At 47.1% G+C, this 20,644-nt stretch overlaps 1 protein-coding gene across 7 annotated transcripts in view; it reads right to left on the bottom strand.

The window, feature by feature from the left end:
- ppfia3 (PTPRF interacting protein alpha 3) overlaps positions 1-20,644 on the bottom strand; it is a 151,718-nt gene that overhangs the window by 28,960 nt on the left and 102,114 nt on the right. For 5 of the 7 annotated variants that reach the window (XM_059640440.1, XM_059640443.1, XM_059640439.1 and 2 more), the window contains 7 exons: positions 18,843-18,991; positions 14,865-15,031; positions 13,537-13,630; positions 12,002-12,083; positions 7,287-7,487; positions 6,220-6,282; positions 911-937 (listed from right to left, as the gene is read on the bottom strand). In XM_059640440.1, coding sequence (XP_059496423.1) covers positions 911-937; positions 6,220-6,282; positions 7,287-7,487; positions 12,002-12,083; positions 13,537-13,630; positions 14,865-15,031; positions 18,843-18,991 — 783 coding nt within the window. The remainder of the gene's footprint in view (positions 1-910; positions 938-6,219; positions 6,283-7,286; positions 7,488-12,001; positions 12,084-13,536; positions 13,631-14,864; positions 15,032-18,842; positions 18,992-20,644) is intronic. The other 2 variants (XM_059640442.1, XM_059640441.1) reach the window with 1 other exon arrangement.

Here is a 20,644-nt window from a genome sequence, read left to right as displayed (position 1 = left end):
GTAAGGCATCCTGAGAGGCTTCAAAGGTGCCTTCCTGAATTCAACACAGACACACACCAGGAGGGTTGTATTTAATTGCCCCTACGGTGGTATTTCTCCCAGCCCATCCCTCACCGAAACGTGTCAAAGTTTTGCCACTGGAGGCTCCATCGGCAATGGGTTGCAGCCTTAGGCAGTGCTCAGTGATACGGGGGCCAGCTGGGCACCCTGATGGAGACCAGTGTGACGTAGGGGTAGTATCAATGGACCAGATAAACACAAGGGCCAAGCTCATACTTTGCAAATTCCACCACAGCAACTTAAATTCAAACAAAGTCACGAATTTAAACAATGCAATTTGGAATTGGGAGCTAGTAGGCTCAGTAATCCGTGGCCCCAAAATTATCATAAAATCCCCACTGGGTTTGCTAAGGTCCTTTAGGGTAAAAATTTGCTGGCCTTGTTTTGCCTTAGCCCCAGTGATTCCAGTCCCAGGGCAATGTGGCCCCATCACTATTCTCCAGAGCAGTCAGGGATAGGCAAAAATGTGGCCCCTTTCCCACAGCAACAATTTATTCTTTCTCTAAAAGAAAACCCTTGCAGCAAGAGGCCCACAGCAACATGATTCCCTCATCCGCCTCCCCAATGTATTAAAGATGATGCTCCCCCCCAGTTCCAATCTCTCTCTGTGTTGCATCCTCATCATCTGAAGAAGTTAGCGTCCTTTTACACCATGAGGCCATTCTGGGTTTAAGGTGTAGAGGCAGGATGGCCCCTCCAGACTGAATCCCCGCCATCAGCAGACTTGAGCCCATTCTGCTGTGCACTGCACTCTCGCCTACCAAGCCAGCTTCCCCCGTCCCCCACCAAAACGAGGACACCTTAAACCAGATTTAAACTGACTGCTCAAAAAGAAAACTGGAGAACCCACCTGGTCCCAGCTGATCTCTTTAGCCTCCTACCGTCGGAGAGGTTAAAGGTTAGTGAGGCAGGAAACGAAAGGATGCAAGAAAACAGTTAGTACAGTGTTAGCATGAACATTGGTGCTACATTCCAAAGGTGTTACCGAGCGGGTTATGGGGCATGGGATCTGGAGGGAGAGTAGGGTTGAGGGAGGAGGCTGTGAACTGACCGAACGTTGCAGCAGACTTGACGCAGCGAGCAGCCTTATAGCTCCTCCTACTGTTTACGTTTAGACATGACAGGGCAAGGGAGGTGGGGCACATCAACTGATCTGTGTTTGTAAGATGCTGAACAGGCCCAGATCAATGATGCAAAAAGCAAATTAATTCTGCAGGTCTGGCAGCATCTGTGGAGAGTTAAGATTCCTAGTCCAAAAACTTTGGAATGGTTCTAAACAACAGTTCTCGCTGGACTTGGAATGTTAGACTCTGGTTCTCTCACCACAGATGCTGCCAGACCCCCAGTTTCTCCAGCAATCTCTGTATCTGCTCGAGGTCAGGAGACGCACTGTCAGGCTTCCACGGTCTTTCTGATACTCCCTTACGCCTGTCATCAACATGTGTGGGAGACTCCGGCCAGGATTACATAACACGTGGACTCAAGGTCGCGCAGGTTGGTATTTATCTGCTTTTGGGGCGATGTCAGCGTGGCATTGTTGATCTTCAGTTGAGACGGTGGGTGCTTTTTGTACACACCCCATCAGCAAATGGGCTTGCAGTTATTTAAAAATCTCTTTATCGTGAACCTCTGAAGCACCCAAGGTACTTTTCAGAGATAGTAGGAACTGCCGATGCTGGAGTCTGAGATAACAAGGTGTGGAGCTGGAGGAACACAGCAGGCCAGGCAGCATTAGAGGGGCAGGAAGGCTGACGTTTCAGACCCGAAACGTCAACTTCCCTGGTCCTCTGATCCTGCCTGGCCTGCTGTGTTCCTCCAGCTCCACACCTTGTTATCAAGGCACTTTTCAGCCAATTTTCAAAGTCTGGTCACCGTTGTGATGTAGCCAACCTGCACACAGCAAAATCCCACAAATGCGATAAGTTGCCAGAGCCCTCCCAGGCCATAGGGCCACTCTCCCATTCCACAGAGAGACATGGATACTGCTTGTTAACCTGAGGGTCACCACTTCTCTGGTGAGGGGAGAGATTGAGAAGGAGAGTCCTTCTGCTGCTGCAGGGATTTACAGGAATGCGACAAAGACCTGAGAATCCCGTTTTTCTCAAGTGAGGCGCCGTTTGAGGAATAAATTGTCAGCCAGGACACTGGGGAGAAGTCTCTTCCTGCTCTTTGAAAGAACACCGTGCGTTCATTTCCATCCACGTGAGCTGGTACAGCAGACCTCGGCTGACCCAAAAGCCAGCTCCTACAGCAGCACAGCACTCCCTTTGTACTGGGGCTGGGCTATGAGGATAGCTTCTGGTGCTCAAGACCTGGAGTGTGCTATGAAGCCAGAAACTGATGATTCCGAGGTGGGAGTACTACCCACTGAACCACAGGGGTTTGAGACACAAAGGAAGGCTGCAAGCAGTTTTGAATACCACCTCTTTTGCATCTGACAGTGAACTACATGGGTTCCATCGATACCTTCCCCTGGAGTGACAGTGCCCTCTTAGTAAGCAGCGTGATTAAGGTACAGCACGGATTACAATGTTTCCATTCAGCAGCCAGGAAATTGTCTTTTACTTGTCATAAAATAATCCACCATAACTTCAGAACAACTAAAAACTTTCCTTCCGTTATAAGCTTCTGTATTCTTCTGGAAATTAGCCATGCAATCTTGGCAACTGTGAAACAATACCATCATCAGTAAGTGGACTGAAACACTGAATGACACCTCACAACTGGATGGAGGTCATAATTACAGCATGACGTGTTTACATATGTAACTGCTATTCTAAATGTGCACAAATGACTTAAGATGAAATACGCAAAAATAGGCTCAGCACATTAAATTTTAATCTTGGTCTAATTATCCTCAGCTTCCAATTCTAATTTAGCTGAAGATTACAGTTGATTTTCACCCCAGAGAGAATGACAAAATATTTTAAAACTTTATTGAACAGAGGGGCTTAGATTTCTCATGTGGGTTTCAGGAGTTCCAATCCTGCAATTTATTTTTCCTTGTTTGGTACAGTCTTCAAGAAGTAAAGCTCAAAGCATAAAGGTTTCACTGAGAAAACAGGCCATGGGGCAGTGTTTTCTTGGAAGTATGAATGCGGGGCAGTTTACGAGAGAGGGAGGGAGGGAGGGAGAACAGAGTCTGTCGCAGACTTTTATCGAGAAAAAAGGAACTGCACGAGTTTCTGTTAGTAAAGGAGAGACAGGATTATTAGTTCCCAGATCACAGGGAGGGAAGCAATAAAGCAGTGAAAATTAATCACAATGGGCTTACATGCTTCTGCCCAAATCATTATTCTCTTACTAAGTGGAAAGCATCACAGGGGGAACGACTGAATGCCAGAGAAGCAACAGAAACAGACAAACTACTGAAAAAAAGGAGACATGCTGTCAAAGTCTTGCACACATCAGGACACAATCGCAAGAATAACAGAAAAATTTCTAGAGGGAACGACAACTTATAACGAGGAAAGGGGACTGATTAGTTGTTAACTTGACTCTGATTGGTCAAACACTGCCATGGAAAAGGTACCAGGGGTCTAATGGACAAACTTTCATCATCAGGAGGCAAAGCCTGGTTCCCGAGGAGCCAGATGGCCACTTGTGAATTAGCCATCACAACACAGCGACATTAGAATTGTCCCTTCGGGGTACTTCACAAACACAACTACAATTTAGATTTATTCCCACTGAACTGAAACACACTGAAATGAAATACTTCTGAACCCTGAAAGCAACTGAGTGCAGTGCTTGTCAGATGGAACTGATTTCTCCTTACAGTGTGAAAACAGGTTCAAAATCATCTGGGTCATGGTAAAAGTTGCAACCGCCGGAACAAATAATCAAATTCAAATTAAACACAACCGCTGAGAGGGGAGGGTCTGTCAAAGATTCAAGACAGTATTGGATGATCATTTGGATAGAAGCAACGTAAAGGATATAGGGAGAAACCAGGAGACTAGCACTTGACAATGACGCTCACTTGAAGAGCTGACCAGATGGGCTGAATGGCCTCCTCTGTGCTGTGACACTTCTGCGATTCTGAGAAACATCTTAGGAGGAAAGGTTGAAGAGGCTCTGTCTATTCTGCGTGGCTCTAGAAAAACGGGAGACGATCTTACGGTAACACAAGGCCATGAAGGGTCTTTGACCCACTGGGTGCTGGGTGCTTCCCTTTGGAGAGGACAGGGGGCAGCAGTCTAGATCTAGGGAACACAGTTTGAAAATGAGGGGTCTCTTACTTAAGATCAAAAGATACAGGAGCAGAACTAGGCTTATTCAACACAACAAGTCTGCTCTACCATTTCAGTCTAGCTGACAACCTTAAATCCATTCTCCTGCTTTCTCCCTGTAATCTTTGGTCCCCTTACCAATCACGAACCTATCTAACTCTGTCTTAAAAGCACTTAATGGCTCGGTCTCCACATCCCACTGTAGCAATGAGTTTCACAGAATCACGACCGTCTGGCTGATTAATTTCTCCTCATCTCAGTTCTAAAGGGTTGTCCCTTCACTTTAATGCTGTGCCCTTGGGTCATAGTCTCTCTTACTAATGGAAACATCCTTTCCACGTCCACTCTATCCAGGGCTCTCAGTATTCTCTAAGTTTCAATCAGCTCCCTCTCATCCTTTTAAAGTCAATCAAGTACAGAGTCCTCAACCACTCCTCTTATGACAAGCCGTTCATCCCAGGGATCATTCTTGTAAACCTCCTCTGGACTAGCCCTCCAATGCCAGCACATCCTTCCTGACAGACAGGACCCAAGACTGCTCATAATATTCCAAAAGCAATTGGACCAATGCTTACACGGCCTCAGCAGTACATCTCTGCTCTTGTATCCTCTTTTAATGAATGCTCCACAGCATTTGCCTTCCTAACTGCCAACTGAACCTGCATGTTAACCTTTAGTGAATACTGAACTAGGACCCCCAAGTCCCCTTGTGCTTCAGATTTCTGAAGCCTTTCCCCAATTAGAACATAGAACACAGACCATAGAACAGTGTAGCACAGTACAGGCCCTTCGGCCCATGAGGTTGTGCCGAAACCTCCTCCCCTACCTTATACTATCCTCCATATGCCAACTAATAGCCGCTTAAATGCCCCTAATGAGGCCAACTCCACTACCCTTTCCGGCAATGCATTCCATGCGGCGACCACTCTCTGAGGAAAGAACCTACCTCTGCTGTCTCCTCTATATCTACCTCCACTCACCTTTAAAACTACGTCCCCTCGTAATAGCTACATCCACTCTAGGAAAAAGTCTCTGGCTGTCTGCTCTATCTATACCTCTGATCATTTTGTACACCTCTGTCAAGTCACCTGTCATCCTTCATTGTTCTAAAGAGAAAAGCCCTAGCTCTCTCAACCTTTCCTCATAAGAACTTTCCTCCATTCTGTGCAACATCCTGGTAAATCTCCTCTGTACCTTTTCCAACGCTGCCTCATCTTTCCTGCAATGAGGCGACTGGACACAACACTCCCGATGCGGCCGAACCAGGGTTTTGTATAGCTGGAGCATAACTGCACAGCTCTTGAACTCGATCTCTCTATTAATGAAAGCTAACACACTATACGCCTTCTTAACAACTCTATCCAACTGGGTGGCAGAAATATTATGTACGCCTCTATTCTTTCTTCTGAAGTGAACAACCTCACGTCATCCCACACTCTATTCCATCTGCCACTTCTTCACCCACTCTAATAGCCTGACCAAGTCCTTCTGCAGCCCCCCCGCTTCTTCAACACTACCTGCCCCTCCACCTAGCTTTGTGTCATCTGCAAACTTAGCAACAATGCCCTCACTTCCTTCATCCAGATCGTTAATGAGGCTGAGACGAGAACCTCTCAGAGGGTGGTTAATCTGTGAGTTCTCTTCCTCAGAGACAGGTGGAGTTTGAATCAATGAACCTATTCCAAGTCAGAGAGATTTGCCATCGACATGGGAGTCAAGGTTTTTGGGAAGCAGGGAAAGGAAAATGGAGTTGAGACCATGATCAAATCAGCTATGATTTCATTGGAGGCCAACTCCTGCTCCCAATTCTTGCGCTGTTGTGAACGGACTCCCTGGTCCCACGTCCCCAAGGAACAAATGGTTCTTCACTTAGCACTCAGTGACATCCTCAATGGGAAACAGAAACATTGAGATGGTAGCAACGCACCGTCTTTGTCGACGTTGTCAGGGTTTCCATCTCCTCATGTGTTACCCACACGTTGCCCGTGTTCTGGTCATAGGATCCAGGGACGCCCAGTCAGGTCAAAGGTCAGAGAAGGGAACAACCGAGACAGAGGGGGAAAAAAAAACAGAGACAACAGCTTCAGAAACTTCACAATATCAATCGGCTGAGGTGTACTTATAAACCTGTGTCTAAATGTGAGTTTGCTCGCTGAGCTGGAAGGTTCGTTTTCAGACGTTTCATCACCTTTCTAGATAACATCATCAGTGAACCTCCGATGAAGCGCTGGTGTTATGTCCCGCTTTCTACTTATCTGTTTAGGTTACTGTTTAACCTAAACAGATAAATAGAAAGCGGGACATAACACCAGCGCTTCACTGGAGGCTCACTAATGATGTTACCTAGAAAGGTGATGAAACGTCTGAAAACGAAGCTTCCAGCTCAGCTAGAAAACTCACATCCAGAACCTCAACCTGAGCTACAAATCTTCTCAGAACTCGCTACCTGTCTCTAAAGCCATATCTTTATTCACTGCTTTTTAAACATTGCTGAGAGAAAGAAAGAAAGAAAGTGGGAGAAAAAGAAGGAAAGAGAGATAGAAAAAGTAGGAAAGAAAGAAGGAAAGAAAGACATAAGTAAGGAATGTAAGAAATAATGAGAGGCAGAGAAAAAAATGAGAGAAGAAAGGAAGGTCAGGGTGACATAGAAGCCCAGTGACAGAGATGGGGCAAAGAGAGAGTTTGGGGGAGCAGAGAGTGAGGGGGTAACAGCAGGTATTGAACATTAATCAAAGCAGAGGATCAATGGGATGTAAAGGAAGGGTGTTGGGAAAACTATGATATTGAACCAGGAGGGACAATAATGGACCGAATGGCCTTTCCCCAATCCATAGTTAGTTTTCCATGCAAGGGCCAGAGCAGCACAACTGCAGATAACAATCGGGAACGATGCAAAGCACACTTTCCTGAGGAGCACTTGTGCATTCCCTGCTCCCACTCCCTTAGTCTCTGGGACTCTGGGAGCGATAGATGATGCCAACGAAATCCCATTACCATTCGAGAGATGGTGGGTGCCGATGGGCTGGTTAGTGACACCATCTCCTGGATGGCCAAACGCAGCTTCAATCGGTGCAGGGGGTTGCTGATTCCGATCTCACGTTGGATCTCAGTGTCGGACAAAGCTGACATGATGGCTCCACTCTTCACATTGGCGCGACAAGCTGCCACATACCACGCGGGCATCCCGACCCACAGCTAAGGAGAGAGAGTGAAACACTTTCAATAGAACATGAGCTTACACCAAACTATTTATGGACAATCCCACCGCCCCAGGCTACAGGCCCCTTCTCGCTCTGAGTTTAAAACTTACAGATTGCCCTTTTAGAACAGCATCTCCCAGTTCTGAACTCAATCACAAGAAGACGCATCGTTTCAAATCTCTGCTTTATAACCTGTCTCCTCACCTGAGCCATACTGACCCTCAGATTAAACCATCGCCACTCACCTCTCTGTAATGACACAGCTGCCCCCTGCGTACTGGTGACTTCACTTTCGCTATTTTTTAAAAAATGACATAAGTCATCATTTTGACTATCTAGGGTCTTGTAAATCAGAGTCAGGCTGTTCAAGATCAAAGTACATCTTCATATGAGAAAAACCTAGAATTCTCCCCAAAACAGGTGCTGAGACTCAAATTCAACTGAGAACGTCCAAACACAGACTGTTAGATTTTTGTCAGGCAATGTACAAGAGGTTTCAGAGTCAAAAGGCAATTAAACTGGGGTGGCACGGTGGCTCAGTGGTTAGCACTTCTGCCTCACAGCACCAGGGACCCTTGGGTGACTGTCTGTGCGGAGTTTGCACATTCTCCCAGTGTCTGCATGGGTTTTCTCCAGGGCTTTCCTCCCACAGTTCCAAGATGTGCAGGCTAGGGGGATTGGTCATGCTGAATTGCCCGTAGAATTTCAGAGATATGTAGGTTAGGTGGGTTGTAGGGGGCTGGGTCTGAGTGGGATGCTCTGAGGGTCAGTGTGGGCTTGTTGGGCTGAAGGGCCTGTTTTCACACTGGGATTCTATGATAAAGGTGAGCAATGGTCTAATTGGGTTAGCACAGGTCAAAGGGCTGAATGACCTCCTCCTGGCTTAAATGAATTGGGAATTCACCAGCAATCCGACTAGGACATGACTTGCTGTCATTTCATTGTCACGCAATCAACATCCCAAACCCCATCAGGAGCGTCTTCACCAGGCTGGTCTGCGAGGTAATTCACCAGCACCTTCCCAGGGGCAATTGGGGATGAGCAATAAACAAAGAGCTTGTCAGTGACACTCACACCCCTATAATGAACCCAGAACTCTGATTAGTGAGTTTGCAGATGTCACCAAACTTAGAGGGGTAGCGGACAGCAAAGAAGGTTACCTCAGAGTGCAACAGAATCTTGATTAGATGGGCTGAACAGCCAAGCAGTGGCAGATGGCGTTTAATTTCGATAATTGTCAGGTGCTGCACTTTGCAAAGGCAAATCAGGGCAGGAGTTAATGGTAAGGCCCTGGGGAGTGTTGCTGAACAAAGAGACCTTGGAGTGTAGGTTCATAGTTCCTTGAAAGAGGAGTCACATACAGACAGGACAGAGAAGAAGGCAGTTAGTACACTTGCCTTTATTGCTCAGCGCATTGAGTACAGGAGTTGCGGGGTTGGGGGTGGGGGGGAGGTTTGGTCATGTTGCCGCTGGTCAGGATACTGGTTAGGCCCCCTTTGGAATACTGCGTTCAATTCTGGTCTCCCTGGTACAGGAAAGATGTTGTGAAACCTTGAAAGGGCTCAGAAAAGATTCACAAGCATGTTACCAGAGTTGGAGGGTTTTGGGCTACAGGGAGAGGCTGAATAGGGTGGGGCTATCTTCCCTGGAGCATTGGATGCTGAGGGGTGACCTTATAGAGGTTTATAAAATCATGAGGGGCATGGATAGGGTGAATAGCCAAGGTCAGTATGTAGACAAGCCCACAAGGGGCGAAGCCACATTAGATTTGGTACTGGGTAATGAGCCCGGCCGGGTGTTAGATTTGGAAGTAGGTGAGCACTTTGGTGATAGCGATCACAATTTCGTTATGTTTACTTTAGTGATGGAAAGGGATAGGTGTATACCACTGGGCAAGAGTTATAGCTGGGGGAAAGGCAATTACGATGAGATTAGGCAAGATTTAGGGAGCATAGGATGGGGAAGGAAACTGCAGGGGATGGACACATTAGAAATGTGGAGCTTATTCAAGGAAAAGCTCCTGTGTGTCCGAGATAAGTATGTCCCTGTCAGGCAGGGAGGAAGCTGTAGAGCGCGGGAGCCGTGGTTTACGAAGGAAGTGGAATCTCTGGTCAAGAGGAAGAAGAAGGCTTATGTTAGGATGAGATGTGAAGGCTCAGTTCGGGTGCTTGAGGGCTGCGAGGCAGCCAGGAAAGACCTGAAGAGAGAGCTCAGAAGAGCCAGGAGGAGACATGAGAAGTTGTTGGCGGATAGGATCAGGGTAAACCCAAAGGCTTTCTATAGGTATTTAAGGAATAAAAGAATGACGAAAGTAAGATTAGAGCCAATCAAGGATAGTAGTGGGAAGCTGTGTGTGGAGTCAGAGGAGATAGGGGAAGTACTAAATGAATATTTTTCGACAGTATTCACTCTAGAAAACGACAATGTTGTCGAGGAGAATACTGAGATACAGGCTACTAGACTAGGTGGGAGTGAGGTTCACAAGGAAGAGGTATTAGAAATCCTACAGAGGGTGAAGATAGATAAGTCCCCTGGGCAGGATGGGATTTATCCTAGGATCCTCTGGGAAGCCAGGGAGGAGATCGCCGAGCCTTTGGCATTGATCTTTAACTTGTCATTGTCTACAGGAATAGTGCCAGACGACTGGTGGATAGCAAATGTGGTTCCCCTGTTCAAGAAGGGGAGTAGAGACAACCCTGGTAATTATAGACCTGTGAGCCTTACCTCAGTTGTTGGTAAAGTGTTGGAAAAGGTTATAAGGAATAGGATTTATAATCATTTAGAAAAGAATAAATTGATTAGGGATAGTCAGCACAGTTTTGTGAAGGGAAGGTTGTGCCTCATAAACCTTATTGAGTTCTTTGAGAAGGTGACCAAACAGGTAGATGAGAGTAAACCAGTTGATGTGGTGTATATGGATTTCAGCAAGGCATTCGATAAGGTAGGCTATTGTACAAAATGCGGAGGAATGGAATTGTGGGAGAGATAGCAGTTTGGATCGGAAATTGGCTTGCTGAAAGAAGACAGAGGGTGGTAGTTGAGGGAAATGTTCATCCTGGAGACCAGTTACTAGTGGTGTACCGCAAGGGTCGGTGTTGGATCCACTGCTGTTTGTCATTTTTATAAATGACCTGGATGAGGGCGTAGAAGGATGGGTTAGTAAATTTGCAGACAACACTAAGGTCGGTGGAATTGTGGATAGTGACAAAGGATGCTGTAGGTTGCAGAGAGACATAGATAAGCTGCAGAGCTGGGCTGAGAGGTGGCAAATGGAGGTTAATGCAGACAAGTGTGAAGTGATGCACTTTGGTAGGAGTAACCGGAATGCAAAGTACTGGGCTAATGGTAACATTCTTGGTAGTGTAGATGAGCAGAGAGATCTCGGTGTCCATGTACACAGATCCTTGAAAGTTGCCACCCAGGTTGACAGGGCTGTTAAGAAGGCATACAGTGTTTTAGCTTTTATTAATAGAGGGATCGAGTTCCAGAACCAAGAGGTTATGCTGCAGCTGTACAAAACTCTGGTGCGGCCGCACTTGGAGTATTGTGTACAATTCTGATCACCGCATTATAAGAAGGGTGTGGAAGCTTTGGAAAGGGTGCAGAGGAGATTTACTAGGATGTTGCCTGGTATGGAGGGAAGGTCTTACGAGGAAAGGCTGAGGGACTTGAGGCTGTTTTCATTAGAGAGAAGAAGGTTGAGAGGTGACTTAATTGAAACATATAAAATAATCAGAGGGTTAGGTAGGGTGGACAGGGAGAGCCTTTTTCCTCGGATGGTGACAGCGAGCACGAGGGAGCATAGCTTTAAATTGAGGGGTGAAAGATATAGGACAGATGTCAGAGGTAGTTTCTTTACTCAGAGAGTAGTAAGGGTATGGAACGCTTTGCCTGCAACGGTAGTAGATTCGCCAACTTTAGGTACATTTCAGTCACCATTGGACAAGCATATGGATGTACATGGACTAGTGTAGGTTAGATGGGCTTCAGATTGATATGACAGGTCGGCACAACATCGAGGGCCAAAGGGCCTGTACTGTGCTGAAATGTTCTATGTTCTATGTCTTTTCCCCAGGGGTAGGGGAGTCCAAAACGAGAGGGCATCAGTTTAATCTGAGAGGAGAACGGCTCAAAAGAGATCTAAGGGGTAACTTTTTCACACAGAGGGTGGTGCGTGGATGGAATGAGCTGTCAGTGAAGTGGTGGAGGTTGGTACAATTACAACATTTAAAAGGCATCTGGACATGAATAGGAAGGGCTTATTGGGATATGGGCCAAATCTTGGCAAATATGACTCAATTAATTCAGGATATTTGGTTGGCGTGGATGAGTTAGACCAAAGTGTCTGTTTCCACGTAGTACGGCTTGATGACTCTATGATTTAAAGACAAACACAGCAGGATGGATGGTGCACCGAATGAGGTTCCTTTCAAACGCTGAGTACTCAGTTCCTATCCTCAGCCCTCCCCTACACTTGGAGAATGGACAAAGCTAATGCCATGCTTTCACCTCTAGCCATGCTACGACAGTGGGACCATCCCAAGAAGCAAATGGAAGACCCTGACGACACGCCTCCTCCAATAGTTCATGCCTGGAAGAGAAAAAAAAATCTTCCTTTACCGAGAGTGCATCCAAAACAAAGCCATGCAGAAATAGGCCATTCAGCCCAGCTACCCTGTGCTGGCATTTCTGTTTCACATGGTCCTCCTTCCTCTATTTGATTGGCTTTGGTTAACAGAGCCTTCACTATCGTTTATGGGAAAATTTGCCCATAAATGGGAATTAATCAACTTTGGTTTGAGGATGTGGAGCTCCACTGCAACTCTATATTTTGAAAATTTAAACATTCACCTGTGGCACGTGATAAGGCAGTAGTTATCTGTGTTTATCTCGGCAGGGGGAGGAGGAAGAAACCTTGGAATCACTGGTACTTCAAAATAGTGACCACAAATCTCTTGTGTCAGACTGAGAGGGCAGATTGGAGCCCGGTTTGGCACTAAGAAAGAGTGGCATGCATGGCAGTGGGCGCTCCCGAATTATTGTGCTCAAGTCTCTGGAGCGGGAAGGCTTTTCGTTCTTTTATTTTGTCCTGGGCTGTGGGCATCAGTGGTAAGGCCAACATTTTTTGCTTGTCCCTAAATGCCTACAAACTGGGCAATGTAAGGCCAATTCAGAAAGCAATTAAAGGGGGACAACGCCATTGCTGAGAGCCTGGAGTCACTTGTAGACTGGGCCAGCTAAAGGGGCATTAGTGAACCAAAATGATACCAGCAACAACTGATGGTTGTTGTCCCTATCATTGAGATCGGATTGATTTGCCAAATTTATTAATTACACTTAAATTCTACAGAAGCCATGATGGGGACTGAACCCATTTCCCCAACCTGTAGAATCTGATTATTAGCCCAGTGACATTAGCATTCTGCCTGCATCTCTGCCTGCTGATAACCCACTAGCTTCTGACTTAGTGGCATATGTGAGCTGCTAACTGAGAACAGGCATTCTTGAAAGTAGATTAATTAAATCTGAGTCTGGGCTAGGGATGGGTCACTGAATTCTGTATCAAATATAAGAATGTGAAAAAAAGATGATTTTTATCAGTCAAAGCTTCATGGACATTTTGCCTGCGCCTCAGCATTTAACAATGACGAGGTGTGACATTATGAGCAGGTTTCATGATAGTACTAAACTCAACCATTTAGCACAGAATAGAGGAGAGAGAAGGGGGTAGGGTCTGTAATCAATGTACTGAAACAAACACAGAAGTGTATTTTAATGCGTTGAAACAGTCACAAATTCATTTTCAAAGGATACTGTCTCACAAATTGGAATAGAAATGCTGACGAACGCAAGAATTACAAACTGGAGAATCAAAGGCTTAAGGTTGCTGATTTACACATGCTGCCAGTCCCTGAGAGAAACCAGGAACAGCAGTACAACACTCCTGGTGTCATAGTGCCCACAGACCGGGTCCCTATGCACCAGGCTGCACCAGTACTAGTGTACAAAAGGAATCCAATTTCCCACCAGTATGAGTCACTTACTTTTTCTTATTTCGTCGGTCCTTGTCCACTGGACCACCCAATTTTGACAGTCCTAGGGGGTCCTGAGAGGATGTCTCTGTGTCTGGCGTTCCGGCTGAGGAAGGGGCAAAACACAATGCATTAGCCTCCTACGCTCGGGATATAGAGAGCTACCTTTAAAGCGTACACCCAGGCTGTTCCATTCTCTGTTCAGCAACTGAGAGGCTGATCCAGGCTGGAGGAGACACATCCCACAATAAACATATAGTTCCAGCTGCTTCACAGAGTGAGAAAATCACTGGAGATTACAGCACTGGTGGCCATTTGAAGCATCACATTTGTGCTAATCTGTTCACCCTTGCCCAAAGCCTGGATCTCCCTCTGCTTAGTTTGACAGCTGGACTCCAATGACCTGCGCTCTAGTCCTGGCATGTTTTTATTCCCCCTCCTCCTTCCCCCCTCGCTGGAACCCTCACTAGGACCCTTACCCCTCGTTGCTGCCTCACCTTGAGATGTGTGATCAACCTGCCCCATCAGACATCCTCTAACCTCTATAGCGCCCGCTCCCCTGTCTGTCCACTGACTGAGCCTTCAGCTCCAAAATGGCCGCTCCTGTTCAGTCTCCTCCTCTAAGGCGTTGTTTAAAACCTCTCTCTCTTTTTGACCTAGCTCTTGGTCATCTTACTCATTACATCCTGATGTGAGTTAGCATCAATGTTTGCTTGGCAAGAAAATTCATTTCTAAAATGCCACAGGTGTAACAAAATGGATGGTCCCAGGGCGATCTCGAGGGGTACTATAAACACAGAACGTCTGTGAAGCAACAATGCGTTGATTCTTTTAGTTATTCTTTCTGGGAATATGGGCATGGTGAGGTGGCTGGCATTGCTGACGAAACAAGTGGCTTGTCGAGGGATTTCAGAGAGCAGGTAAGAGTCAAACACTTTCTCAGAGTCTGGAGTCACATGTGGACCAGACTGGATAAGGATGCACAAATTGGGAGCAGCACAGTAGCTCAGTGGTTAGTATTGCTGCCTCACAGCTCCAGGGACCCGGGTTCAATTCCAGCCTCGGGCGACTGCCTGTGTGAGGTTTGCATGTTCTCCCTGTGACTGTGGGGGTTTCCCCCCACAGTCCAAAGATGTGTGGGTTAGGGTGGATTGGCCATGCTAAACTTCCCCATAGTGTCCAGGGATGTATAGATGAGGTGGGGTATAAGGGGATGAGTCTGGGTGGGATGCTCCAAGGGCCACTGTGGATGTGTTGGGCCGAAGAGATTCTACAATCTATGATAATCCATGATTCAGTTAAGGTGGAAACAAACAGAGCAACAGGAATATAAAACCCACCTTGTGAGGAAGGCTCCCGGACACCGTGCCCAATTCGTCCTTTCTCTTTTTTGCCAAACAGTCGGCCAATGGATGACTTGATGCTCTTCTTCTTGGGAACTTTGTTGAGGGAGTCTTGGCTGCTGTTACTACTGCTGTTCCCAAGACCATCCTGCAGGCCTGACAAACTGACAGAGCCACACAAATATTATCAAACTCTGCCTTTCATAGAAAACCAGGCCAGGAGCAGGCTATTTGGCCCCCTCCTGTCCGCTCTACCCTTTCAATATGATCATGGCTGATCATCCAACTCAACCCCAATTCCTACTTTCTTCCCCATACCCTTTCATCCCGTTAGCTTTAAGAACTATATCTAACTCCTTCTTGAAAACATTCACTATTTTGACCTCGCTTTTCAGTCGCAGAGAGAATTCCACAGGCTCACCACTCTCTGGGTGAAGATATTTCTCTTCATCTCAGTCCTGAACGACCTACCTGCTATCTTTAGACTGTGAGCCCTGGTTTTGGACTGAAATGGCAGCCATTGTGATCATCCATCCCAATGAAAAGAAGGTCATTTCAGTCACTGAGGGACATCCTCAATGTTCTTGGTCAGTGGGAATATCCTTCCTGCATGTATGCTGTCCAGTCCTCTTAAATTTTTATGGGTTTTTATGAGATCCCCACTCATTCTCCTAAAGTCTAGTCCTGACTGATCCAGCATCTTCATACGTCAGTCCAGGAATCTGTCTGACAAACCTCCACTGCACTTCTTCCATCGCCAGAACATCTTTCCTCAGGAAAGGAGATCACAACTGTACACAGACAGAACCACTCTGTACTAACACCATTAAGTCAGGTCCACGCTCTCCAACCCAGCAACCATAGAAACACCCAACAGCAATTCGATTTCTGCCCACCTGGCTGATATTTACCCCTCACCCAACGTCGCAGTCGCCATCACATGGGAGCTTGCTGTACACAAAGTGGCTGCCAATTTTTCCTGCAGTGACTGGACTTCAAAAACTACTTCGCTTGTCACTGCAGTGGTTGTTAAGGGCACAGTATAACTGTCAGCCCCAGACAGTCTGGTGGTGCAGTGGTAGCGTCCCTACCTCTGGGTCGGAAGCTTCATGTTCCAGCTGTTCTGGGAGGTATATTGCAGCAGGTTGATTCGAAAAGCTCGAATTGCAATTCTATCTTTACTTTCTTCCCAAAGTGTTGGGTCTTTGTTTTTATTGTCTCTCCTCCTCTCCTCCTGAAGGTTTGAGTCTTACTGAGGTTCTGTGGGGGCCTTCGGCGACGCATGCAGGAGCATCCCCACCCCCCAACTCTCTCCGACACCCCACCTCCACCTCTGCCACAAACAGACCCTCAGCCCAGTGTGAAACAGGGTGGTTAAGATGCTAAAGGCTCTCCACATCTCCCATTTACACAGGGGCGTGACACTTGGCATAGTGGACCGGAGACTGGCAAATCAGCATTGAGGTTTCAATCCTTTCTAAGCAAAGAAACAAAGAGCATTACCTCACAGAACTGCAGAAACAAGTCTCTAAAGCTCAGATCTGCGCTGTGCAAACGTGGCTCTTTTGTAAAGAAGCCAGTGTAACACATCACACGTCTGTTATCCTTCGCTCGGTAGAAAGTCACAGCGGACTGTGCATTCGCTGGAGATAGAGTCCTCAGCCATAATAACTTCAGATTCACGAGCTGGGAGACTACAGGATTTGGAGATTGATCATTCTAGCATACTTATTGCACAGAACGTACAGCTCAGAATCAGGCCATTTGGTTCAACTGGTTCATTCTGGTGTTTACAGGAGTCTCCCCCTATGCATCTTCAACTCAACCTATCCCGTACTCACACACTTCTCCAGCTTCTACGCAAATGCAACCATCCCATTCACAATTTTCAAAACTCTGACAGATCACCCTTCTGCTCCTCTCTTCCAAGGCAAAGGACCCCAGTCTACTTGGGTTTTCACGTGCAATCTTATCCTCACGTTCATATTCCTGTCCCAGGCCTGCTGCAATGCTTCAGTGAAGCCCAACACAGGCTTCAGGAACATCACCCCATTTCCTACTCAGATACTTTACCGTGTTCGAGACTCAATACTGAGTTCCACAGCTTCAAACTATGTTCTCTATGATAATTACGCCCCTCACTTCACTGTTTGTTCACATGGGTTTGCTTTCAGTAAGATTGGCCTGTTTTCTACCGTTAGCAACTCACTCCTCATCTATATCTCTTCTCTACTGTCATGAGAATTTCCTTCGCCTTGTGCTCTGAGGCCTATTTCCTACTTTCCCTCTTGCTTCCTGTCCTCCCTCCCTCTCTTCCTCCAACATGAAACCCGTCACTTTCCCCCCTTCAGTTCCGAAGAAGAGTCAGATTAGATTCTGAACATGTGAGATTTTGGGGCTTCATCATTATAGTCAACCATTCCCAAGGAATCTTCAGCTGCCTTCTTCAGTTTAATAAGAAGCAACAGTATGGTACATCAGACATTAAAAAATACGACTGTGAGAATTGGGGCTGGTTCACTGGTACCAGAGGATGAAAGGGCAGTCGGCACAGAGAGTGTTAATCTTATTAAAGTTGTGAAGGACAGTAGAAGTGTGAGAAACTCTTCCTTGGGTTTTGTCTCAATCTCTACTGGGCTACCTTCTACCGGAAGAAGACAATTCCCACACATGAACTCTGCCCGACAAGAACTGACTCCAACAAGCACTGACTGACAAAGATTCCCGAGGTGTTGTTAATATTCCTGTATCCAGAGGCTGGTCATTTATGGTGTGTCAACCACCGACTTGGATCCTTCTGGCTAATGGGCGTGGCACAACTGCTTGTAACTTCAGGATACCCCTTCCCCACTCGCCCATTTTCACCCGAAGGTCAGTTTTCACTTTTATTAAGAACAAACGCTTCCTATTTTCCCAAACATCGCATCGCCTGAGGTTTTAGTTATCAGCCATCCCTCTCAGATGAGAGGTCAGCTCTGGAAACTGGTAGGACTGTGGCGTCTCTACTTTTAAAGGGTTGGGCAGCTCAGTTGGCTGGACTGCTGGTTTGCAACACAGAGTGATGCCAACAGTGTGAGTCCAACTCAGGGGTCAACTTCAGAACATGTACGGAATGGGGTGCCAGAGAAAATGGTTGAGGCAGGTACAACAACAACATTTAGAAACCATTTGGATAGCTACGTGGATGAGAAGGGTTCAGAGGGATATGGGCCAAATGCGAGCAACTGGAACTGTCTGAGTGGGCACCATGATCAGCATAAGATAACAAGGTGCGGAGCTTGGTGAACACAGCAGGCCAAGCAGCATCAGAGGAGCAGGAAGGCTGACGTTTCTTATGAAGAAGGGTCTAGGCCCTAAATGTCAGCCTTCCTGCTCCTCTGATGCTGCTTGGCCTGCTGTGTTCATCCAGCTCCGCACTTTGTTATCTCAGATTCTCCAGCACTGGCAGGTCATACTATCTCATGATCAGCATGGACCAGTTTGGGCTGAAGGGCCTGTCTCCGTGCTGAATTACTCTAATCCCCACACCAACTGAGGTTACCATGAAGGAATACCCTTCTTAATCTCTCCCCTCATCTCGGGTGTGATGATTCTCAGGCTAAACCACCGCCAGTTATCCCTCTCCTGGAAGCCTTTTGGGACTATGGTGACTTAAACACACAGCGCCAGATAAATCTTTGGTGTCAACTCAACGGAACATCACACCCTCAGTAGTTGCTGAGCCCCTCATTTTGTCTTATTTTCGGGCAGTGTGAGCTACTGCAGGTGCAGCTAATTATACCGGGTCCCCTGGTGCACAGGACAAGTTGGGGGACTTCAGTTTTAAAGGGACCCCAATGACAAACAATTAAACTCTGATTCTACACCACCGCACACCACCCCCCACCACACTCTCCCTCCAACACCCCCAGACGCTGGCAGGCCCAGCTGAGCTCCTCCAGCCCCTTTCAATTTGTATTTCAGACTTTCACTTACTTGCGGACCTCCCGACTGTCTTCCAGAGCGCTGGCCTGCAGGGCCTGGCTGACCCGCTCCAACCGGACAGCCCGGGGGGTCAGAGGGGGGGACGTCTCGCACTGGATGGTGGGCTTGTCCTCTCGGGAATCCTCCCGGCTCAGGGAGTTCTGGCAGAGGAGAAGCTTTCATCAGGAGAACTGATCGAGAACAGAGATTCAGAAAACTGAACAACGTCTTTGTGACATATGCTAGACCTCACCGAATCGCAGAACAGCACGGAAGGATGCTATTCAGGCCGTCTGTTCAGTGCTGCCCCTTTCGAATGGCAACCCAGGCTAATCCACTATCCTCCCCCACATCCCATAACCCTGGTATTTTTTTCATCTTCTAGTATTGACTGAATAGGGATTGTAAGCACAGGCTAATGCTTCTGGAGACATGGGTTCAAAACTGCTAGAGTTTAAAAATTCAGTTAATATCATTGGAAATTTAAAGCTAATTTCAGCGACAGTAACCACAGCAACCACCAGTGACTCATCACAAACCCAGCAGGTGGCCTTTGGGGAAGGATATCCGCTGTCCTCAACTGAATCTGGCCTACATGTGACGCCTGACCCACGGCAACATGGTTGACTCTGAAATGGCCATTCAGGTCAAGGGCAATAAATGCTGGCCTCTTCAAAAACTCTCCCATCCCACAAAAGAATAAAGAAAAACAAAGACCCAGGCGTGGACATGAGGTGCAACAGCCCCCAACCTAGGTGCAGCAAAATGGGCCTGATGGGCTGAATGGCCTTCTCTTCTGCTGTCATGGCTCTACATCACACTGTTCCAAGCCAGGAACAGAATGATCCCAGGCTGTAGAGTTTTCTCATGTCAATCTCAGGAGGAGTACTCTACTCAACTGTATAGCTCCAGTTCATCCTCGCACTCCTCCAGACCAGTCAATATCATACTTACAGGAAACCCATTGAAAATGGCTAGACTGAAGCTCACCAGGGATTAATTTTACCCTATGCACAGGGCTAGAGTGCCTGGATAAAGGGCTGCTGTTTAGGATTGAGATAAGAAGTACTCTCTTCCCTTGAAGAGCTGTGAAAGTTGGGAATTCTGCATCCTAGGCCTTTAACGGTCCACAGTATATCCAAAATGGAAGATCATATACTTTTAGGGAGGTAGAAATAGAGATAAATGGGAACCCCACCACCTGGAAGATCCCCTCCAAGCCTCACGCCATCCTGACTTAGAATCATAGAATCCCTACAGTGTGGAAACAGGCCCTTCAGCCCAACAAATCCACACTGACCCTCAGAGCCACGCAGACCCATCCCTCTATTACCCACCTAACCTGCGCATCCCTGAATACTACGGGCAATTTAGCATGGCCAACACCTAACCTGCACATCTTTGGACTAGGGGAGGAAACCCACGCAGACACGGGGAGAATGTGCAAACTCCACACAGACAGTTGCCTGAGGGTGGAATCGAACCTGGGTCCGTGGTGCTGTGAGGCTGCAGTACTAGCCACTGAACCACCTTGCAAATATATTTTCGTTCCTCCAGTGTCACTGGATCAGAATCCTGGAACTCTCTCCCTGTCAGCCTTGTGGGGGTCCCCACAAGAAATGGTTCATGAAGTCAGCTCACCACCACCTTCCCCAGGGGCAGTTAGGGACAGACGACAAATGCCCACCTTACAATGGGTGTCAAAGTCAAAAGGAACAAAAAGGGAAGGAGATAGTGAAGGACGGTAGAGCTGAAGAGGGAGAGCGCACATGATCGTATGTCTACTGTTGAACTGGTCCACCGCTCTGGATTTC

Source organism: Stegostoma tigrinum, chromosome 38 (genome assembly GCF_030684315.1).
Source record: "Stegostoma tigrinum isolate sSteTig4 chromosome 38, sSteTig4.hap1, whole genome shotgun sequence".
Classification (NCBI taxonomy): Eukaryota; Metazoa; Chordata; class Chondrichthyes; order Orectolobiformes; family Stegostomatidae; genus Stegostoma; species Stegostoma tigrinum.
This window is presented reverse-complemented; position numbering and strand designations above follow the sequence as displayed.